The 20,796-nt window shown below is 36.6% G+C and overlaps 2 protein-coding genes across 5 annotated transcripts; one reads left to right on the top strand and one right to left on the bottom strand.

Moving 5' to 3' along the window:
* Positions 1 to 129: 129 nt before the first annotated feature.
* Positions 130 to 20,782, bottom strand: LOC113504568 (thioredoxin reductase 1, mitochondrial). 4 transcript variants are annotated; one of them, XM_026886933.1, is made up of 9 exons: positions 20,719 to 20,782; positions 15,542 to 15,619; positions 11,660 to 11,880; positions 5,696 to 6,056; positions 4,782 to 5,010; positions 4,104 to 4,191; positions 2,741 to 2,991; positions 1,490 to 1,681; positions 130 to 1,159 (listed from the first exon to the last, which is right to left on the bottom strand). In XM_026886933.1, exons 1-9 carry the CDS (start codon positions 20,765 to 20,767, stop codon positions 1,030 to 1,032), a joined length of 1,599 nt encoding a protein of 532 aa, XP_026742734.1. In that variant the 5' UTR covers positions 20,768 to 20,782; the 3' UTR covers positions 130 to 1,029. The 4 variants fall into 4 exon arrangements, with proteins under 4 accessions (XP_026742734.1, XP_026742736.1, XP_026742737.1 ...); XM_026886935.1 differs by lacking the exons at positions 15,542 to 15,619; positions 20,719 to 20,782 and adding exons at positions 12,389 to 12,451; positions 13,210 to 13,380; XM_026886936.1 differs by lacking the exons at positions 15,542 to 15,619; positions 20,719 to 20,782 and adding an exon at positions 13,210 to 13,379.
* On the top strand, positions 12,896 to 15,332 carry LOC113504571 (C-factor). Its single transcript, XM_026886939.1, has 5 exons — positions 12,896 to 13,187; positions 13,956 to 14,007; positions 14,244 to 14,434; positions 14,781 to 14,930; positions 15,020 to 15,332. Exons 1-5 carry the CDS (start codon positions 13,071 to 13,073, stop codon positions 15,242 to 15,244), a joined length of 735 nt encoding a protein of 244 aa, XP_026742740.1. The 5' UTR covers positions 12,896 to 13,070; the 3' UTR covers positions 15,245 to 15,332.
* Positions 20,783 to 20,796: the final 14 nt, after the last annotated feature.

The raw sequence follows: 20,796 nt of genomic DNA, 5'->3' as shown, positions 1-20,796 counted from the left end.
AAGTTCAAAATCACATAAATAAAAAAGTACATAATGGTATTAATAACTGATTTGTTAACTTGTTGTTCGTCAGGAATGTTGTTATACCTAATATTGTTTTTGGAAATGAACATAACTGATAATAACAATAATACTGTACCATTTTATTTCCATCATAATAACAATATCATAATACAATGATGATAGACATTTTGAGACAACATTTTATGCATAATTTTCGTAGTATTTGTACTATAACATTGAAATCAAGCTGTTTGTATACTTGTTGCCAAGCACGTTGGAGCACCGAACAGTTGGTAGCGACGACATTGTATGCCCATCCCGAATATATTACCGATCACATACGATCAGTTCCAAGTAATTTAAGATAAATTTAATATTTTGAAAAGGAGGGATTAAAACACTCGTATAGTACGTTAACAGTTACAATGTAACAATAACAAGATACTGCAGAGTGTGACAACATGTGATTTTTACATAATGAATTCCTCAACCAATATTTTATTCACACCTCCCTGTTGCAACTACAAATAAATTTTTAAATGCTACAATTCGTACAATATCGATTAGAATTGGTATTAATATCTTACGAAACCATTTCCTAAGTTGAGTTACATGTTGATAACCGTGAGCACTTACAGCGACATTATATTAAATTCAATACGATAAGAAATTGACTAAACAATAAAAAAAATTGCGAGAAAATTTAACAAGAGTGAGTCGGCTAAGTAACGGCCGGGAAACAATAAAAAAATAAATCACAAATATCATTTTCAAGATTTATTATAGAGATCATTTCTAAATTGTTTGATATTCACGCCACTAGGAAACCCATGGAGTGTATTAGTATTTTCATGTTCTAAAGACATTATCACTCTGAAACCTTGTATAGTTTTATACAGGGTGTTTGCGTTGCACTAGTTTACCCTGTGATTTGTTTAATATCATTGTGTTGTGATCACGTTCGAGTGTTTGTGGTCGCTGTAAGTGTGGTGAGTGGTGCGGGTGTGTGTGTGGGGGGGGGGCGGCTTAGCTGCAGCAGGACGCGGGGTTGGGGTCCTTGCCGGAGCGCTTGGTGATGTTGAGGCGAGTGAACTCCTCAGCCACTGTGGGGTGGATGCCCACCGTGTTTATTAAGTGGTCCATTGTGATACCGCATCTGTGAATAGAGGGGACTTGTATAGAGGCTGAATAACTTATGGCGTGACAGTATCAAGTGTGATTAAAATCAATTAATAACTTAGCGATAAATAATCTTCTAAGTTAATTCCACAAACTAATAGTGACAAGTTCTAAACAGTGGTTCATGTTTGCCAATTAAATTCAAAGTAAAAACTAATGAGTGAGCCACACGATACAGCCAGTTCGAGTTCTACGCTATCATAATATTATTATAATTAGTAAACAAGAACAATATTTTGATTAATTACACTTACTGAGCAACTCAATTTTTTGTAGTCTAAATCTATGACTGAATGTATATACTAACTTGATAGCGGCGGCGAAGCCCTGTATGACCTCTCCGGCGACGGGGCCCACGAAGTGCAGGCCGAGGATCTTCTGCGGCGCCTCGCGCAGCGCCACCGCCTTCAGGTAGCAGTTCTTGATGTTGCGCTGCGGAATGAAGAACTCCGTGGGCTTGTAGTACGCGTGGTATATCTCCAGGTTATCCGCACCGAATCTGCAAGCAAAACTTTTGATATAGAGCAAGAGAAATAAAAGATGATTTATACTCCCTAAGCAAAGCGGCTGCACGGATAGCAGAGTAGTTGTCGCTATCCCAAACCAATTATGCGCGACATGTCTCGGTTAATTGCCGCGTAGCACAAGCATTTGCATGTGATTTGTATTTGTTTGTAAAAATCCCCCGCGACACGGATTAAATTCCTTAGATACTAAACAAACAAAACAATAATCTCCCACCAGGAGAGGAAATTAATTTGGGAACTGAATTGTCCAAATAATCTACCCAAAACTTGTATTACTTGACATAATCCCCTTGAGAGCACCAGTTTTAACAATACATTTATGAAAAACAAATATTTTTACAAAGCGAGTCAGTAAGATCGTCTGGAAGTCATAATAACATTATGAGTTAATCGATCATAATCGTTAAAACGTGACTTGTGATACAAACTGAACACAGTTTACTTAACAATGCAATTATGTTATCGTTAATAATCTATCAGGCTAGGTAATAACCTTGCAAATTATCTAATATCCATAAGAAGTAGACCGAGATAGTTCATTACTACTTAGTACGTCGCACTATCACGTAGAATTGATTATGTAGTGACGTTTTCGCCCTAACGTGTCGTGATATTACAACATCTATTACGTTACGATTCGATTACAATTGTCAATTAATGATGTGTTTTGTGAATGTGTACCATAACCGTGCCGTTTGCAATGATATTAGAAAATTAATCACTTGAACTTGACTTTCTTTTTCCAATAAAACTATAGATGCAGTGTGTGTGTATGAGACATTGCAGTTGAATGACAGTACAGGCTGATAAACCGCGGGCGTTTGACTTCTACTCAACATTATGTGCTATGGTTATATTTACCTGTTTATGTAAATTTATTTATGTTAACTACTTTGCTATCCCGCCAATAGACACAATAGTTAAATAATAGAAATGTTCACATATGACAGGAAAAATAACGCTTTTTGCCGCTATAATCCATATTACCGCAAGCAAAGTAGTGGAGGAAAGGTATTTATAAGTCAACGGACCTCTCGGTGGCGACCTCCTCGCTGAGGCCGACGCAGCCGTACTCGAGCGGCGTGAAGACGGTGGTGGCCACGTTGTCGTAGTCCATGTGCTGGCTGCCGCCCGCGAACACGCGGCGCGCCAGCAGCCGCCCCGCGTGGATAGCCACCGGCGTCAGCTCGGGCCGGCCCGCCAGCACGTCGCCCACCGCGAAGATGTGCGACACGTTCGTCTGCTCCGTCGCAGCCTGGATCTTGCCGCTCTCCGTCACGCACTAAACATACATACATTCTCCATTAGAAAGAGAAAAAATATTTGAAAATTCACGCCGCCGCGCCGGTATGACACAGAAATTAGAGTCATCATCGGCCTAGTATATTTCAAACTAAGTTGGGATCGGCTTCCAGTCTAACCGATTCCAGCGGAGTACCAGTGTTTTACAAGGAGCGACTGCCTATCTGACCTCAACCCAAGGCAACACGATACCCCTTGGTTAGACTGGTTGTCAGACTTTTCAAGCTTTTGACTGCCTGTAACGACTGTCAAAGATGTAGAAATAACAGCCGGGACCCAAAATTTAACAAGCCTTCCGAAACACAGAGGAACTCGTTACAAATCTACGGACCAACCGCGTCAAGCGTAGCGTAACCTGTGATCGATGCACTTCTGCGGTTCTAACTTAGCCACGAGCTATCACAGAAATTAGAGTATAAACTGTAAATAAAACAACTACAACAAGAAAATCATAAAGCGAGTAGAAGAGAACACGTCATAAGAGGGAATTAGACACACATCTAAAATTCAGCATCGAGGTTTTACCAGTGACGAAATCCGAAGGAAAATTAATTATCCTTACGCCTTATCACAATTGAACTCAACCAAAAGGAAAGACATGATACGATGACATAATTACTTACTCGATAAAATCAGAGCGATTTTAGGAATCGATAAATTCAATGAAATAAGTCGTCTTCAGATAAAAAAAATAATGAAGCAGAAGTTCTGCTTTACTTGTACTGATATAAAATTATTTCTGATCTTATCTATCTTCACACGGTTTATTATCATGTTACCTTGTGAACAGCCAATCAATAATATTTTAATTATACTTTAGTGTCTGTTAAAATTACTTATTAATATTATGGGAAACTTTTGTGGCCTTGACCGATTGCTAGACCGCGCTAGCTGACCGCATACCTATTATTTTGATAACATTGGTTTGGCTTTATTATAACAGAGAACGATTGAGTCTCGGCTAGTAACAGTTAATTATATTCCTTCTATTGAATTTGAATTGTTTTTCCTTATAGTATGTTATCCAATATATGGAATAATATACTATAATAATAATATATAATAATACTATAATATATATAATATACTCACATTGACTCCAGCGACTCCCAGGTTGAGTGTCTTAGTGAGCGCGTACCGACCGGTCGCAATGAGTACTGTGTCGAAAACTTCCTCGAACCTGGAACGAAAAACAATTATATTGTTAAAAAACAAAGTCACTTTGTTTCACTTTAAGTTGAATGTAAAACATTAGATACTACAATTTGATATTTAAAAACCTGGGTATCAGTGTGCGCCTGTTTTTTATCAGAACTAAATGATGATAAAGTATTGCGGAATGTTCTAAATAAAAAATAGTTCACTATATAGACTTGGATGAATACAGAGTTAAATCTTTGCAACTAAATGTTGTTGCTTGTTTATTGATCATTTCATGTTTTCAATTACATTTTCTCTGCAAGAGGTTATTGCAATCCCTACTATACCTACTAATATTATAAATGTGAATGTTAGGCTTTCACGAGGAGAATATACTTAACCGATCAACATGAAACTTTGTACACAATTCCTTGGAGGGATTAAAAGTACCTAACATGGGGTTTGTTGTGATTAACTAAGGAAATATGATCAGGATTTGTAGCGATATCCTACGGAATGGGGGCCGCAGGCGACCGCTAGCATCTAAATTTAAAAAAGTGGATAACCGTAAACAGCCCCCATGAGGGCTAAAACTACACAACTACATGACGTGCAACTGCATATACTCACTGTTCCTGCAGCTCGGTGTTGAGCCAGCGCACCTTGAGCTGCCCCGACTCGAGCTTCTCGACGGACAGCGGCACGCACTTGTGGTGGAAGGTGACGCCCTTCTCCTCCATTTCGTTGGTGACCATGCGCGCCATCTGCTGGTCGAACCCGCGCAGCGGCACCGACCGCACCAGCACCGTCGCCGGGAAGCCCATCGAGTTCAGGAAGCCCGCGCATTCGAGACCGATGTCTGAACACCGACTTAAGGAAATAACCTTTTTGGTACATAGTTGATGGTACTTCGGCGAGTTTGATCAAAGATTTGAAAGTAGTAATTTAACATTTCTTCTCTGCTATCGGTGTCTACTCCATATAATAAAAACATCATTTAGAAGACGATTATTACAAAAGGGTTTTAAGACCAAGTTAATGCTTAACTACTTCTTCATATTGTATCTTGAAAGTAATACCATCAAATTACTTGCATACCAACAATAATTTACGTAACCTTGTAATCGATATCGAACATTATTCTACATAATTTTATAAATAGGTAATTCAAAGCGATATAAAAATTATCCGTAGTATTATCAGATCAGTATCTAGACACATAACAAGCCGATAAGCGTTAACTATGATTATTTTAAAATGGAGTCAATTGCTTTGTGATGGTGTAATTAGTGTTATAGGACAGGCAGACACCATAGTTGATGAGTCGAGAATGACTCATTAAGTCCGCAATTTTACATAAGGCCTGAGGACTAATGAAGGTTTTTAAACAAGCCAATTAACAAAATAAACTTTTTACTTTTTAGCTTGCTTGTTTTCATTTGGGACAAAGTATTCGTACAATCAAACTCGCGAAGGCTGTGTAGTTTTTTTCTCAAAAAAGAGACATGTGAAAGTAAATAAAAGCTTGTTAAACAAAAGGATACATCCAGCGCCGACGATGAGCGTCTTGCCGGGCGGGTGCCCGAGGCTGAAGATGTCGTCGCTGCTGATGCAGTACTCCATCGCGCCGGGGATGTCGGGGTACTGCGGCCGCCCGCCCACCGCTATCACTATATTCTTCGCCGTCAGCTCCTTCTTTGATCCATTCTTCATCGTCGCAATAATAGTATGCGCATCTTTGAACTCTCCCAGACCATTGATATATTCGATTTTCTTATCCCTCAGGTCGACCCTGGTCACCCAGTTCACGGACTTGATGTGGTTCTGTACGGACTCTGTGAGCGCAGCCCAACTGATTTTGATGTCCTTTAGCGAGGGCACTTGCCACCCATACGCTACAGCTTCCTGTAATGTTAATTGAGACTTGCCAGCTAACTATAGGTGTGAATTAAACTAACTTACAAATAAACGAAGGTAGCATTCACAACTTTATTATGACAATAATACATTTAAGTACATAGTGAAAAAAAATCAATGCTAAAAGCTTCGATCTCAATAACAGATGTTCCAGTTTCTCTAGCGTCGAAACGCGAACTCGGATTATTCTTGGCACGCATTCCTTGCGATTACAGCGAGTGTATCATATAATGATTTCAAGTGAATAACATGTTTTAAAACCTCATTGATTTAAACGAGTACACCGTAAATGTTATCTTTATTAGTTAAAAATAATTATTGACACAAGTAAAGATAACTTTAGTATGATGTGTACATTGTAACATTATAATTATAAACAATTTAGACTTGTAAACATTCTTCAGTCTGTCCGGTAAAAAACTGAAATGCATAAAAATTGAGCTAAGGTATAATTTATTGCCTGTTCAGTTTTCAATTATAAGTAAACCTATTAGTAACAATGTTCTGTTTATACCAGCGATGTCATAAATCGATATATCGTAATAAAAGCATATTAAACGCTCATTGCGTTACACTTTACATTCAATAGCTAATAGCTGATAATGAGAGGCACAGTTACAAAAGGACGTACTAGTTCTCCATCTGTTTTGTATAACAATGGATTTATACTACCTTATTGCAAATGATGCAAATTACAGATAGCTAAAAAAGAAATAAAAACGAATACTTGAATATTGTATGTTTGCCAGCCTCCCATGGAAATAATTAAACCAATTTAAGATGTATACAGAGTTTTTATGTGAAATAAAGATTCTTCAGATATCTATACTCTATACTAATATATAAAGCTGAAGAGTTTGTTTGTTTTTTTGTTTGTTTAAACGCGCTAATCTCGGGAACTACTGGTTCAAACTGAAAAAATATTTTTGTGTTGAATAGGCCATTCATCGAGGAAGGTTTTAGGCTATAAACCATCACGCTGTAACTCATAGGAGCGAAGATACAATGGAAAACGTGGAAAAAAACAGGGTAGATATAAATCATAACTTATATCTTCTAACCACGCGGACGAAGTCGCGGGCAACAGCTAGTATTAGATATTTCACATAAGAAACCGCGTCGAAGTCGGTCCATCTAGAAGACCTTTTCGAGAATCATTTCATAATGTTACTTCACATTTCTCTCAAACTATTCGATTCGACGACTTTCGAATGTTCTCGATACAGGCATGACGAATATGATTAAACATACAAAAACTAATCACGACTTAAGTTAACTCATAAATTAAATATAGCCGCATACTAATTTTCTTGTCAGAAATTTCCTCTAAAACAAGAAAACCCGAAAAACAAATTGATTTAGCTATACCCTACCGTCCGCGGCGTAAGATGCTAAACAATTTCAACACTTCTTGGTGCTAAACATGCAAATAACACCATTTATTACAATGGAACTATAACGACTTTAACACTTCATTAAGAGCACCTAGGGGCTTACCGAGCACTCTTAAAATATCATTATTGCAGTCGTGGATGGGAGACGGGATACCCCACACAAACATGTAGAGCGGTATCACGAGCGGCATTTCATCCAGTTCCATCATGAGGCACGCGTCGAATTTTCAATTGTTGTGTTAGTTATAAAAATCGGGGTGAGCTAAATAAAACCGTTAAAAAAAAATCGTAGCTCTCCTGATTTGAAAGACACTTAATGATGTGGGTCCTACGCCTAACCTCTTCACAGTCGTGTTGGATTGCCATCCCATTTTGGAATTTCGTAATGCGGGAAAATGAGAGATCACATGTTTGCGCATACTTCCTCGTTCACTGTGCCCTATACCATGTCAGGCCCAGTTAGTTGGTGACATGTGACAATAGCCGCCGTGGCCAAAGTCAACCAGAACATACATCATCATCACTGTTTGTCATGACCGATTTCAGCAACAAGGGCACATTATAAATGCAACATTTGCAAAGAATTGTGAAATACATAACATTGTTCATAATGTTTACACTATTCATGAATTGTCACTTCTTTATATTAACTTTAGTCAATGACTTGCAATATTATTATCTACCATGTCGCGCTGATATGAACTGCTCTGCTAATATAAAATTGTAGATATTTATAACTTCTAACTTCATGTTATAGAAAACTTTCATCAATCCAAACCATAAAGACAAGGTTTTCCTTTCCTGCCGTATCTTCAGGTTCTCGTAGGAAAGTTTTCGTTTTGGCCGTTCGTTACTACAAGAACTATTGAACAGTGAATTATTTTTTCACCTTACGCCTATTGATTATTAATTGATGATATTTATACAATTTTTTGGGCTCGTCTTGGCAACATTTTACATGGAAATGTTTTTGGTGGGATCCGTATATTTCTCTCCTCCATAGTTAGCGAACTCTTAAGGAAAAAAAAAAAGAATTATTCTGTCCGAGTGTCAGACTAAAAGTTTACATCAAGGTCAGGCACATTAAATATAATGAAAGCGGAAAGCTACTGACTGGCATAGATGTCGTTAGTCAACCAGTGCTCGCTATTACTGCATAAAACACAGTAATTTGTCTCTAGTCGGCTCCACCTGACCATAGAACCAACCGAACCCTTGATTACTTCGTACGTTCCAAGATTGACTCAACTCACAACTCTATTCAAATAACTAATTCTTACCAACGCTGCTATCCAAAATACTTTACTTTATACAAAATGTGTTCAATTTTGTACCTTAAATACGTTAAATATTTGTTTGGATAGCGCATCTTACGGGTGGATATTAAACTTAGGTTTCTGCAAACTACTCTAAAACATGACAAGTCATGTAATATTTTGTGTTATTTATGTTCCTTTACGGTTCATTGTTGCTAGCAGACCGTGGCATTAAAAACATGACATTACTTTTTCAATTTGTAACATAATTCTAAACTCTAAAGTATTGATCTGGTCGGCTAGACTGTCGCCAGCTTTATGAGCTTCTTTTATATTTTCATAATCGACCGGCGACCGGCTGCGGCCTTCGGATAACTAAGGTCACAGTTTTAATTTTCCATGCGATAGCGTTGTTTATAATAAATTAAGGGTTGGACCCCTTAATTTATAATAAGCCCGCCAGGCCAAAGGTGTTTGAAGTGCCACATACGGGGGCATACCCACCCAGAAAGGTGCCACTAAAGATATGTAAACCATTCTTGATCTCTTACGTTCTACATAATTTTGCTCAAAACCTGCAAAACAATACCAGGGTACATGTGGTAACTGCCGGCGCCATAAAGTACCGTGGTACAAAGGAGCTGTCACAATCTCATTAGTGATGGGCATTAAACCGTAAAGTGACATCACAATTCCACACAACTTTAATGGTATGGAACAACACTATCTTGCTCGCCATCATTATCTGTAACGAAATCTATGCAACGCAAATTTAAACCGTTAATACCTAGGAAAAGAGCATTTCATAATATATAATTCTTCTGCCATATACCAGTGCCTCAGACAAAGTGTGTTTCATATACAAACAAACAATAAGAACGCACAAATATCTTTACTGACTTAAGGATATAATAATAGTGATGTTAGATTTTAAGTAGCAAAGTATTTAAAAATATCATGATATGTTTAGGTTTGCGATAAGGATATAAGCGTTCAGTTATGATCACGATAATGAACCTTAAACAAGTTATGTTGCATTATAACACAAAATCTTGTTTCCAGAAAACTAACGCAATGGTACCCTATATGTAGTCAATATCAAGGCATTCTAGATTGTTAGCTTTAAACTGCCATTCCTAGGACTAGGAAAATTTAATTTTCTATATGAATAGTTTGTGTACACCAAACAAATATACAGTAAAAAAAAAACAAAATATAAACGAAAAGATGTACAAGGGTGCTGCTAATTTCATACTATATCTTTACCAGCAGACCCGCGATAGGGGAAGTGGTTGATTTTGGCAGTGATAAGTTTCTTGTTTCAACCGCTTAGCTATTAACTAACGCAAGTTAGTTAAGGTAATATCCAAGCCAATAGGAAGGAAAACTAGGCGTATAATGCATCACCAAGTTCCTGCTAGAGTACCGAGAGTCACTATGATGTGACTCGTTAAGAATGTGCACTTATCATCGTCACAATATGTTTTATTTACAACAGAGAATGTGCATATAAATTAATGTTACGTTATTAACGATTGCCGAGTATATCCAATGGAGATCGTTAACGCAAGATTGTTGTTACGGATAGCAGATTCTTCTTCTGCCTTTCGATGGTTTACCACAATTCAAGTATTCATAAAAAAATAGGATTTCGCTGATTGTGAAATCTCACTGAATGGAGATGATAAATACTATACATATACCTCGTTACTTATCTATTCCATCGCAAATTTCTTCAAACTTGACTTTATTCATTTAACATTTTTTATTAAACATTAAAATGTCAAGCTGGTAATTAATTTGTGTTTATTTTCATCTAACTTGTGGAAAGTGGGATCCTCAGTTTGTCCCTATATTTTTAATCATGCTGATTGTAGGTAGGTAAAGGCATTGCCAGTTTTTAAAACAAAACAATGCACAATAACTGTACCGAGTTCCCGCGACATTGTCGCGGCCGCTACAATGATGCCACGGTACCGAGATAAGCCATGCTTGCTAACCAACCACCTATGTTGTTTTTTGTTACAATAGTCGCAAATTGTTACAGTCATTAGGCATACAAGGTATACCTTATTGCCTTTGGTCCGATACTTTTTACATTATCTTAATTAACAATATTGGCAGAATCGTATTCATGACTTTGTATAGCATATTCACCATCACTTCATTTTCTCTGCTTTTTAACAGCATTATACAAGCATATCATATGAATTGTCGACTAATAATGATGAAGAAAAGTGTTTTTTTTTTCTAAGAAGATCGTCCTGAAATATTTCGCTAATAAATATGAAGTATTAATTCTATAAATGTCATAAGAAATAATCATTATTGTACTGTTCACAGAGAAGGAAATCTAGCAAACATTTAAACAATTTTAATGTACTGTAAATGTTCAGTAAAACATATCAGTTGCATATAATGTACAGTTTATGAATGTAGGAGCAATATACACTACAATAAACTATGGCACAGGTGGCAGGTCTGTTGTTGATGATTATCTGCAGACTAATCAATGATGAATTACGTGAGTGCTAGCCTTAGAACATGAATGATAATATGTGTCATTATGTACACATAAAAAAGGTTGATTGAATGTTATTTGCCTCCATGCATTTTAAACAGGAATTCATGAGTTACTTCCATTACAAAAATTGATGCATTTTGTATGGAAATAGATGCTCTTATATTAGCATTAACAAAATGAAAACTAGCTACAAAAACAAAAATAAATATAACCATCAGCAGCCAAGAGTAATCCGAGTTTTAGGGTTCAAGGTGGAAAAGGGTAGGGTTCCAGGAAGGGGTGTAGGGTGTGAGCTTCACTTACCACCTAGAAATAAATAATGGACCTTATAGAATTGAGATTCAAAAAAATAAAAATTCATATCTAAATTCCTTATTAACTAACAAGATTGTATTTATCATAACAATAATGACTTACGTGAATACTTTCTCCCAGCAATGCAGCCTGGTGCATCAGCTTCTTGGGTATACACCCTACATTGACACAGGTTCCTCCGAGACCCCATTTAGTGCCCTGTGGTGATGGTGTCACATAGTCCAGCACGGCGACTTTAGCGCCCAGGTTCACTGCCTCTTTGGCACACGCGAGCCCACCAGAGCCACCACCAATGACCGCCAAGTCATAGTCGAAATTTCCATCTATAATTTATATTACCATTTTGTCAGTGACAGTGTACAGTTCAGTCAAAAAGTGTACAAGTTATTAAACTTTGAAGTATTTATAATAGTCTAACAATAGTGAGGAATGAAATAACATTTTCTCGATGAAAGCAAAGCATTTGTTATGTATAATATATTCTTAAAGTTGTAATTTGAAGTAACATAGCTAATTTATTGCAAGTTTTATATTGGTGCATAAGTTTATTGTGTTGTGTTATAATACTATGCTTTGAAACCAGAGTGTTAATCACTTGTCTACAGTGGTAAAGTAAGGCAGCTTTTTCCAAGCAATTTGACAACCTTCAACCAAAACCCTTGTATACATATAGCAATCACATTCACAAGAAAGTGCCATCAACAAATTAATTTAAAAATAATCTACACACAAATAATCTATCCAGCCCGTCTTATCTGCATTTTGATCCCAAAGAAGTGTCCGCAGATACCAGATGTACATATGACAAGTATAGTGGCACTGTGTTCATACCTTCGACGGTATTGTCTATAGGAGCAACCAACTTGGCATTACGGCTACAACACAGCCAGCCTCCTGATACCACCAAACAGATTTAGAAACTGTAGCATAAATAATGTTTACATCCAAACAAACACTCAGTGAAATAATAATTTGGATAGGTAGATTTTTATATTATATAAGTGTTATTAATTTACCTACCTACCTAACTAGTAATGCATTGCATATTTAAATATTGTGCAATATAAAATAGTCATATCATCAGTCCACAAACCCAATATCCAAATAAATATGAAAAAATCATGTTAAAATGAAGTGAATAATGAAAACTTTCCTAAAATTTACTATCTGTTGATAAAAAAAATAGTTAAAAAAAAACAGGGTTACATGAGTTGCTCAATCGAGAGTGAGGTTAGTTAGACGATTATCTTCACTTCAAGGTTAAAACTTTGTCAATTAAGAACTACTTACGAGTACTTATCGTTCGCTGTGCCAAAGTCGCCCCTCGCTCAGTAAATAACGGTTTTAACAAAATATTTATCCTTACTAAATTACTGAAGATTGTCATTTTGACGTAAATGTGTCAAAGACAAGAGAGAATAATACACACTGAGCGATAGGGGTTGTAAATTAATGATAACTTTCAACAAATGTCAGTGTATTATATTTGAGCGAGTTCAGTTCACTTGTCAAGATGAAGACCGTGCTGATCACCGGCGCTAATAGAGGCCTCGGCCTTGGAATGGTGAAATATCTTACTAAGCAGAACAAAGCGCAGAATATTATAGCGACGTGCCGAACCGTGTCGGAGGTATATCTTATTTCTCACTTACCTATAGGTGCCATAGTTCCAAAGGTTGCTTATCTAGACACTTGTTATATTCACACTTTGCAACTTTTGCTTATTTTAATAGCGCACTGAAAACGCACGATGTCTCACGATCAAATACTATTAGTTTGAAGGAGTAAAATGCTTTTTGTAGCGCCCAACGCGAGCGTGTGAAAGAGATAGCTCAGCAGTTACTCGCTGCTCCGGTCGCGCCGCCGCCGGTCTCGTTATCTCGTTTGACAGCGTCAGCTGACGTCACTCATTGCCATTGAAAAAGAGTGCCGTGATCATGACGTGTAATTTTTTTGATGAGGTCATCAAGATACAAATAAATATTTATTATTAATTAAACAACTGAAATATTATATCTCGTCGTGTAAAGGATAGCAGTATGTTTGTTAATGTAATATCTTCCACTGAGGCTTAATGGCCGGCAACTTACTGTTGGGATACGATTAAAATTATTTGAAATTAGCTAAATAAAATGACGATTACTAGTTTCCCTGAATAAAATAATAAAAAGTAAATCCTTATTTAGAACACTCCGTTTCGCGTAGAATATACCTACTTAATACAAATCTAATGATTCTTCGAATCAGAATAAATACATGATTAAGTTTCATGTTTTTAAATATCCTAGATGTCGCAAAATGTAGTTATCCTTTTCTGGCTATAAACATTTTGCTTTGTACGTACAAATTAGTAAGGTGACACAACTATTGTAATGTTTAAAAATTTTGTCTCTTACAGGAGCTCAAAACATTGTCAGCTGAAAACAAAAATCTGGCTATTTTGAACTTAGGTAAAGACTTTTATTTATATTTTTAGTTTTATGGCATATGATCAAAATCCTTATAACAATAAAATCCAATCAAGATTCAGAAGGTTACGCGTAAACGTCGCCTCAAAGTAGTCTAATAGAACCACAAAACAGATCCAAGATTCAAGCCACACTTGCAACTGTTTTGTTGCGAGCTAGCTCTGGATCTAAGATGATTATTATGACATAAACTGACAGTTATCTTTTTAATTTTTTAGATGTGACGAATACGGCAAGTTTTGGCGAAATATCTACGCAAATATCCAAAATAGTTGGTGATAAGGGTTTAAACTTGTTAATCAACAATGCAGGCGTTACCACCAAATTCACAAAGTTGGCGCTCGTGAAGACTGAACAGCTGTTGGAAAATCTCACTGTTAACACCATAGCTCCAATTATGCTTACAAAGGTTCAATCAAAATTTTAATTGTCTGAAGTGTCGATCTTTTTACCGTGCTAACATATGAAATCCTTGTATACCTATTGTTTACTTGAATTTCATTTATACTTACTAATTCCTAATTCCGACGTGTCGAGATATCGTAACATGCGTCGCCGAATACGTCAGTCACTGCTTCTAGAGGTGCGGGGCGCATACGAGACATTTCGGAATCAGGCATTCGAAACAGCTGGAAACCCTTCATAAGGACGGTATACGGCCCTTCAGGTCCTTCGTCTACCTACCGCAATGTCAGCTACCTACACTAAAAGTTTATGGATGCTTCTAAATTGTTTGTAAAATTGCACATTTTCAGTCCCTGCTTCCACTCCTCAAGCAAGCGGCGGAAGTCAACAGTGACAAACCAATGGGTAGCCAACGCGCCGTCATCATCAACATGAGCTCCGTACTCGGATCCATCGCTCAGAACGATCAAGGAGGATTTTACCCTTACCGTTGCTCTAAGGTTCACCAGAAAGCAACACTATTATACCGTTTAAAGCTCAAAAGCATACGTATTAAAATAATTTTAAAACGATATTTTTCTTCTTCTAGGCGGCATTGAACGCAGCTACCAAGTCCATGAGCGTAGATTTGAAAAAAGATAATATTCTAGTCGCCTCCCTGCACCCAGGGTGGGTGAAGACGGACATGGGCGGTAAAAACGCACCGCTAGATGTCGACACCAGTGTCTCCGGAATATTCAATACCATTAATAAACTCGGCGAAGGGGACACGGGTAAATTCCTGAATTACGATGGCACACAATTGCCATGGTGATTTACTTATTGCTTAATAGTAGATAGAACGATACATTTAAAAATGGTTTAGCACGCAAGTACAAATTAAATTATTTTTTCATACTGAATAGTTTATTTTACTCAATACCTAATGATTCACAAAACAAACATTATAAAAGTACCAAAAGGCATAGAGCCCAATCTTATTTCTTGAAACTCGTATCTTTTAGATAGGGAATTCAGCGTATTCGCACTCAAGTCACATGCTCTAATAAATTTCGTAGGCGTCAAATTTAGTATCTACTTACCTTTAAAGGTTTACCCCAGTTCGACTTACCTTCCCATCCAGCTCGATCAGTGATGGTTTTACTTAACGCTTCAGGTATAACTTTGCAAGCCCCTTTTGGTGTCATAACTGCAATAAAGTATTTTTATGTTAGTGCGAAATGTTGCAAACATTGGTGATTCAAAATCAAAAGTATACTCTTCGCCTATCTATTGATCGTGTTCTGGCAAAGTTGACAGACATTTATATCACATGTACTTTCGCCAGGGATTGGATAACTGCCAAGCAACTTGAAAACATTAAGTTAATCTATGACGCACCGTACTTGTACCATTTTAGCTACATGCAGAGTACTCTTAATTGCCTATTTTAGGACAGGTAAGTGTAGTGACCATTATGATCATTACGTTTGGAGCGCTTTACAAAAGGGAAGCTACCCCCTGAGCGTGCTGTGTACGCAGCTGTGTCGCAACACAAAGGGTGACTTAACTTTGTTTAGCGGGCTTTTTAAGACAGGAACGCTTAGTTATTGCTTATTCTCATACAAAGATGTACATCATCGTTATTTGAAAATGAAATCCTGTGTAGGTTACATAACAAAAGTTCGGAATCCGAATACCTATCCATGATAATATCTCGGCATATTTATCATCCTCCACATTTTTTATCGCGCATCCTTGTTTGTCATTTTGTACTACAATGATGCAATGATTAGTCATCACCAAATACCTTCGTCACGCTTCCATTTACTTATAAGAGGTGGATGTAGATTTTGTTTATAAATGTAAGTAAAAAAGACAACCTAAGAGCAACCGTACTTGATACCTTTCGTAACCCGATCGGATCAAATTTAGATTTAAATATTGGGGTAGGTGCTTAATGATCCTTTCTCTGGCAACACCACAGTAGGTACAATTTAAAACTCTTTCATACAACGAATTGTTTAAATGTAATTTGAATTGCAGTTGAAGCATGTTAAGTTGAAGGCACTATTTATAAGGACTTTTGAAACATAATACGGCGTACAGCGAGTCTGCGTCAATCCATATTACAGAAAATTGTCGATCTGCAGCTAGGGCAGAGGAGTGAACGAACTGTGAAGCATTGTTGAACAAATTGTTTTAAATTGGTCATTGGTAGATACGCATCCCGCTATTGCGAAAAAGTAACTACTAGGTATATGTTCAACAAAACAAAATTATTAGGACTCCAGACTGTTGACGCAGCTCAGTCTCATAATTTTTAGCAACCATTCGATAAACAGAATGTGTTTGACATAGGTCACTTTACTTAATTGTTTACTTACACAGTATACTTACTCAACTCAGGAATTACATGTAAGCTACGTCCATGATACGTTGAAATGAAAATAACTGCTTGGTACCTAAGTATTTTCGCTTGACCTCCCATCAGCGGAGAGCATTACTATTAATATAGTTTCGAGTCTACTTAGCAACAAGTCATGGAAAGAATTACCTACTAAAATGTTTAAAAATAAGTTAAAGCAATATTTAGTTACTAAAGCATACTATAATATAGGAGAATTTCTATCTGACAAAGACATTAAACTAGTCGCTAAGTAGTCTAACGGCCGCTTTCTATATTCGATCTCAATCCCTAATTTACGGATCGAGATTGACATTTGAATCCATTTCCAACTTTTAGTGTTTCTATAACCGATCCATGGATCGTTTTCTCGATCTTTTTCTTCAATCTATCTTTGGGAGGGCGGATCGAGATTTTAGATTGGTATTTGTACGAAAGTGACAGTTATGCGTTTTCTATAACCGATCTCTGGTTTTGACAAATCGATTTTTGACGTTTTTGATCTATAATTGCGATCCCCAATTTTTTACGGATTGTACTGAGAAATCTGTGAAAATGGAAATATTTTCAAGTGATAGTGATAGCGATCTTGAAGTATTAGCGCAGCTATCGGACTGGGATAGTAGTGACAGCGAAGAAGAACAACTCTGTCCTCAAAATTTGTAATTTTGATTGTCTTTTCGAGTGGTAATTTTTTTTCTGTACTTTACTTGTAAACGGGGGTCAAGGATTTAAGCTGAAGACCAGTGCTCAGTAATTCTTTTGGATTGCTATGCATAAGCTGACGCTTAACCTATTTTGCTTTCGGTATTATAGTTTTTGTGTACTAAGTACACTTTTACCAATATCTGTAATACTGGAATCAATAAATAACGATTATAATATTCTCGTTTTGATTTATTTATTTAAAATCATGAAGTATCATTACAGGGTTTACCCTAATGCGACAGCAAAGAACTTAAACTAAACAAAAATTGAAACACATTACATTATTAAAAACACATAAACACGTCAGTCTGATTTTGAAGAAGTTGGTGGTGTGGAGAGCTCTTGTAAGAGGTGCTTTGGCGAACAAATATATTCTCGCTGTAGGAACTATCAGTAGGTGCGGGCTTCGCCGCCGCCACACGTAGCGGTCCGGTACACACACTCAAGCGCTGCAATACTTCCGGGTGATTCTCCACTCCACGAAGCACCTTCACCAAGTAGACGACCAGTGCAGCCTCCCGTGTCATATACAGTTGATTATTGCCAACCATGCCCAGAATAGAGTGGGATCCATGAGTAGGTAGAACGGATACACCCCATACAGTTTCTTGTACAGATGGCGCGTGAACTTATTCTGAACGCGCTCGAATATTAAGGCTGTATTCTATTCTATAACTGAGACATCGGAAAAACAAACAACAAATAAACTTGCGATTTTAAAATATATATTATGTTCATGTCAAACTGACTTACAACTTTTTGATTGACTGACGTTCCGTTGCTCATCAATAAACGTTTATTGTCGTTTATGCTTTTTCTAATCTTGAGGTAGAATTACAGTATTTGTCCGCTACGACTTCCCAATCTTTTATTTTTGTATTTTTTGCTATTTCTAGTGATTATACATAAAATAGATAAGCTTTAAGAAAAAAGCCACCATTTTACTCATAAATAATCGCTGAAGTACTTTTTCTGCACATGCGTAAAACAAAACGTTTAGCAGGGCGATCTATCCGTTTTTTTTCGATGGATTTCGAGACGAGATCGATTAATGAAATGCAGATTCAAGCTCAATCGAGGGATTGAGTAAAATCTGGATTGATCGGAATCTTAGATTCGGGATCGAATATAGAAAGCGGCCGTAAGTAGGTACCTATTTAATTGTATACTGTTAAGCATTATTGAAATTTATTTATATTATGTTTAGAGTTTCATCTAGTTTTAGTTAATGATACTTATTTGTATAATTTAATTGCTTAGTTTTGATGTATAATTTAATGTGTATAATTTAGATTGTAATAACAACAATTTGTAAATGTTTGCACGCCGAATGGCAAAATATGGCAGAACTTGTTTATTTTATAACACCATTTACTTTGTACCCATATTTGCAAAATAAATATATCTTTATCTTTATCTTTATCTAGCATTGACAAAAGTAACATAGAAACCATCAGATTTCTGGCAGTCACACTTTAATAGGACACGTGTGCATGGTTTCAAGTATTAAGTAAAACAATAACGATTTACATTAATAATAAATAAAAGGGTATATGATCGGGCATATCGAGTGAGCACCGACAAAGCGCAGACTACACGCATACATACATAATCAAACAGATGGCAGCCGAGTGGAGTCTCCCCAACGCTCTTGTTAAATCGATCGTATAAATTGCATAAGTGCTCAGACATTATCGTTCATATTCGTCTGTTTTATTATAACCTACCTATATTCAAATCAGCATCTTTCGGCTTTCCTTTAATTGTGTTATCAAACTACTTAGTGCCAAATGTCACAGTTCACAGTGCATGTCACCTAGAACTAGTCTAGAATGCAATAGGGTATTCGACTAAATTAACAATATAAATCTGTTTAGTCCCTCAGACGAATTTCCAAAAAACTATGAATACGTATTTTTCATTTTATCTCATCATAAAAAAAATAGTAGGAAGATAAAAAGCAATGTATGGTAGTCCATAGTAAGGGCTAAAAAATTTTGTCAAATACCCCATTGCCATCGTTTCGATCGTTTGCTTTTTGAAAGGGACTTAGTTTTTTTTCCTGATTTGCGGTAACTTAGGCCAGAATCGGCAGGCAGCATACCACGACCTACAAGTTAAGAAACATTGAGGCCCGAAAGTCCCCATAAATATATCTTTGCGTTTAATTAACCGTAAGAGTAATAATGAATACCTACTAGATTTTTATTTTAATATCATATCATGTAGGTCAACAGTGTTGCCTGTTAATGTATTGCTTATCAAAATTACACATACACGTAATTAATATTTATCGCAGGCATTTCACCGTTACATTTCCTTATTAGACATGCTATTTGTTTAAAAAAGTTTTATCAATAAATAAAAACATGCTTGCTTTTCATGCACGTAAGTATTTTCACATGTTGGTTTTGTTCTTAAAGTATGGCCAAACTGGACAAGGTATTTGTTCCGAGTCCTCGTCACGACCCGAAAAAATACTCAATATGGAATATACGATAAAGCGTAATTATAGTGAAGGTAGTCTAAAGATTAATGCTCTCCTTGGTATGACAAAGGCCCTTGCACTAGTAGTAAGTAGGGGGACAGTTACTGATCTGATCATACTAATAATGTTAACAGGCGGAACTGACAGTTCCGCTTGTCTCCTGCTTAGGGAATTCACTTGTGACAACAATCTTTGAAATTATGTTACCTTTGTGGTTACTTTTAGGTCTCGCATATTTACCTACCCACATAGCTACAATTTGACACACGTCTTAGAAACCATCCATTGGTACCTACATAAAAAGGTAAACAATGTTGTTGTGTCCTTTTAAAACGACATTGATTTAAGTAACCGACTGGTATATTTGATTTATAATCCTTTGTCGTTGTTTTACATTAGTTCTTAGTCGCGCTTTCGAATCGTAAATTTAATTTTTAGACGAAAAGAACGAACAAAAATGTGTTGTTTACCTTTTTACGTACCTAGGTAGACAAATAAATGGAGCGCAGGTACAAGATAAAGTAACTTCTAACTTATTTCATATAAGTATGTATTATAAGAGTTAAGCACACGCCTGTCTCTCCGATTAGTATGAATAGTTGACATACTTGTATGATTTCCATTGCATCTACTTATGTTGAATAATCTACTTATAAGACGGATCGAATTAAATGTATTGAGTATCTATAAAAATAAAACGTCTTACCAAACTGGCTGCAGTGTTCTTTATTGGGGCAAAGGTCGGAAATATTCATGTTTACCGCCAACTTTTTGTGTTCCTCCA

The sequence above is a fragment of the Trichoplusia ni genome, chromosome 22 (genome assembly GCF_003590095.1).
Source record: "Trichoplusia ni isolate ovarian cell line Hi5 chromosome 22, tn1, whole genome shotgun sequence".
Taxonomy (NCBI): Eukaryota; Metazoa; Arthropoda; class Insecta; order Lepidoptera; family Noctuidae; genus Trichoplusia; species Trichoplusia ni.
This window is presented reverse-complemented; position numbering and strand designations above follow the sequence as displayed.

Excerpts from the sequence above, each read along its gene's own strand:
- LOC113504568 (XM_026886933.1), bottom strand. The coding sequence starts at position 20,767 with ATGAATATTTCCGACCTTTGCCCCAATAAAGAACACTGCAGCCAGTTT. Across the intron at positions 11,881-15,541 it reads TGATCGAGCTGGATGGGAAG|ATGGAAATTTCGACTATGAC; the intron begins GTAAGTCGAACT and ends TATAAATTATAG. Across the intron at positions 4,192-4,781 it reads AACACCGAGCTGCAGGAACA|GTTCGAGGAAGTTTTCGACA; the intron begins GTGAGTATATGC and ends TTTTCGTTCCAG.
- LOC113504571 (XM_026886939.1), top strand. The coding sequence starts at position 13,071 with ATGAAGACCGTGCTGATCACCGGCGCTAATAGAGGCCTCGGCCTTGGA. Across the intron at positions 14,435-14,780 it reads CTCCAATTATGCTTACAAAG|TCCCTGCTTCCACTCCTCAA; the intron begins GTTCAATCAAAA and ends GCACATTTTCAG. Across the intron at positions 14,931-15,019 it reads ACCCTTACCGTTGCTCTAAG|GCGGCATTGAACGCAGCTAC; the intron begins GTTCACCAGAAA and ends TTCTTCTTCTAG.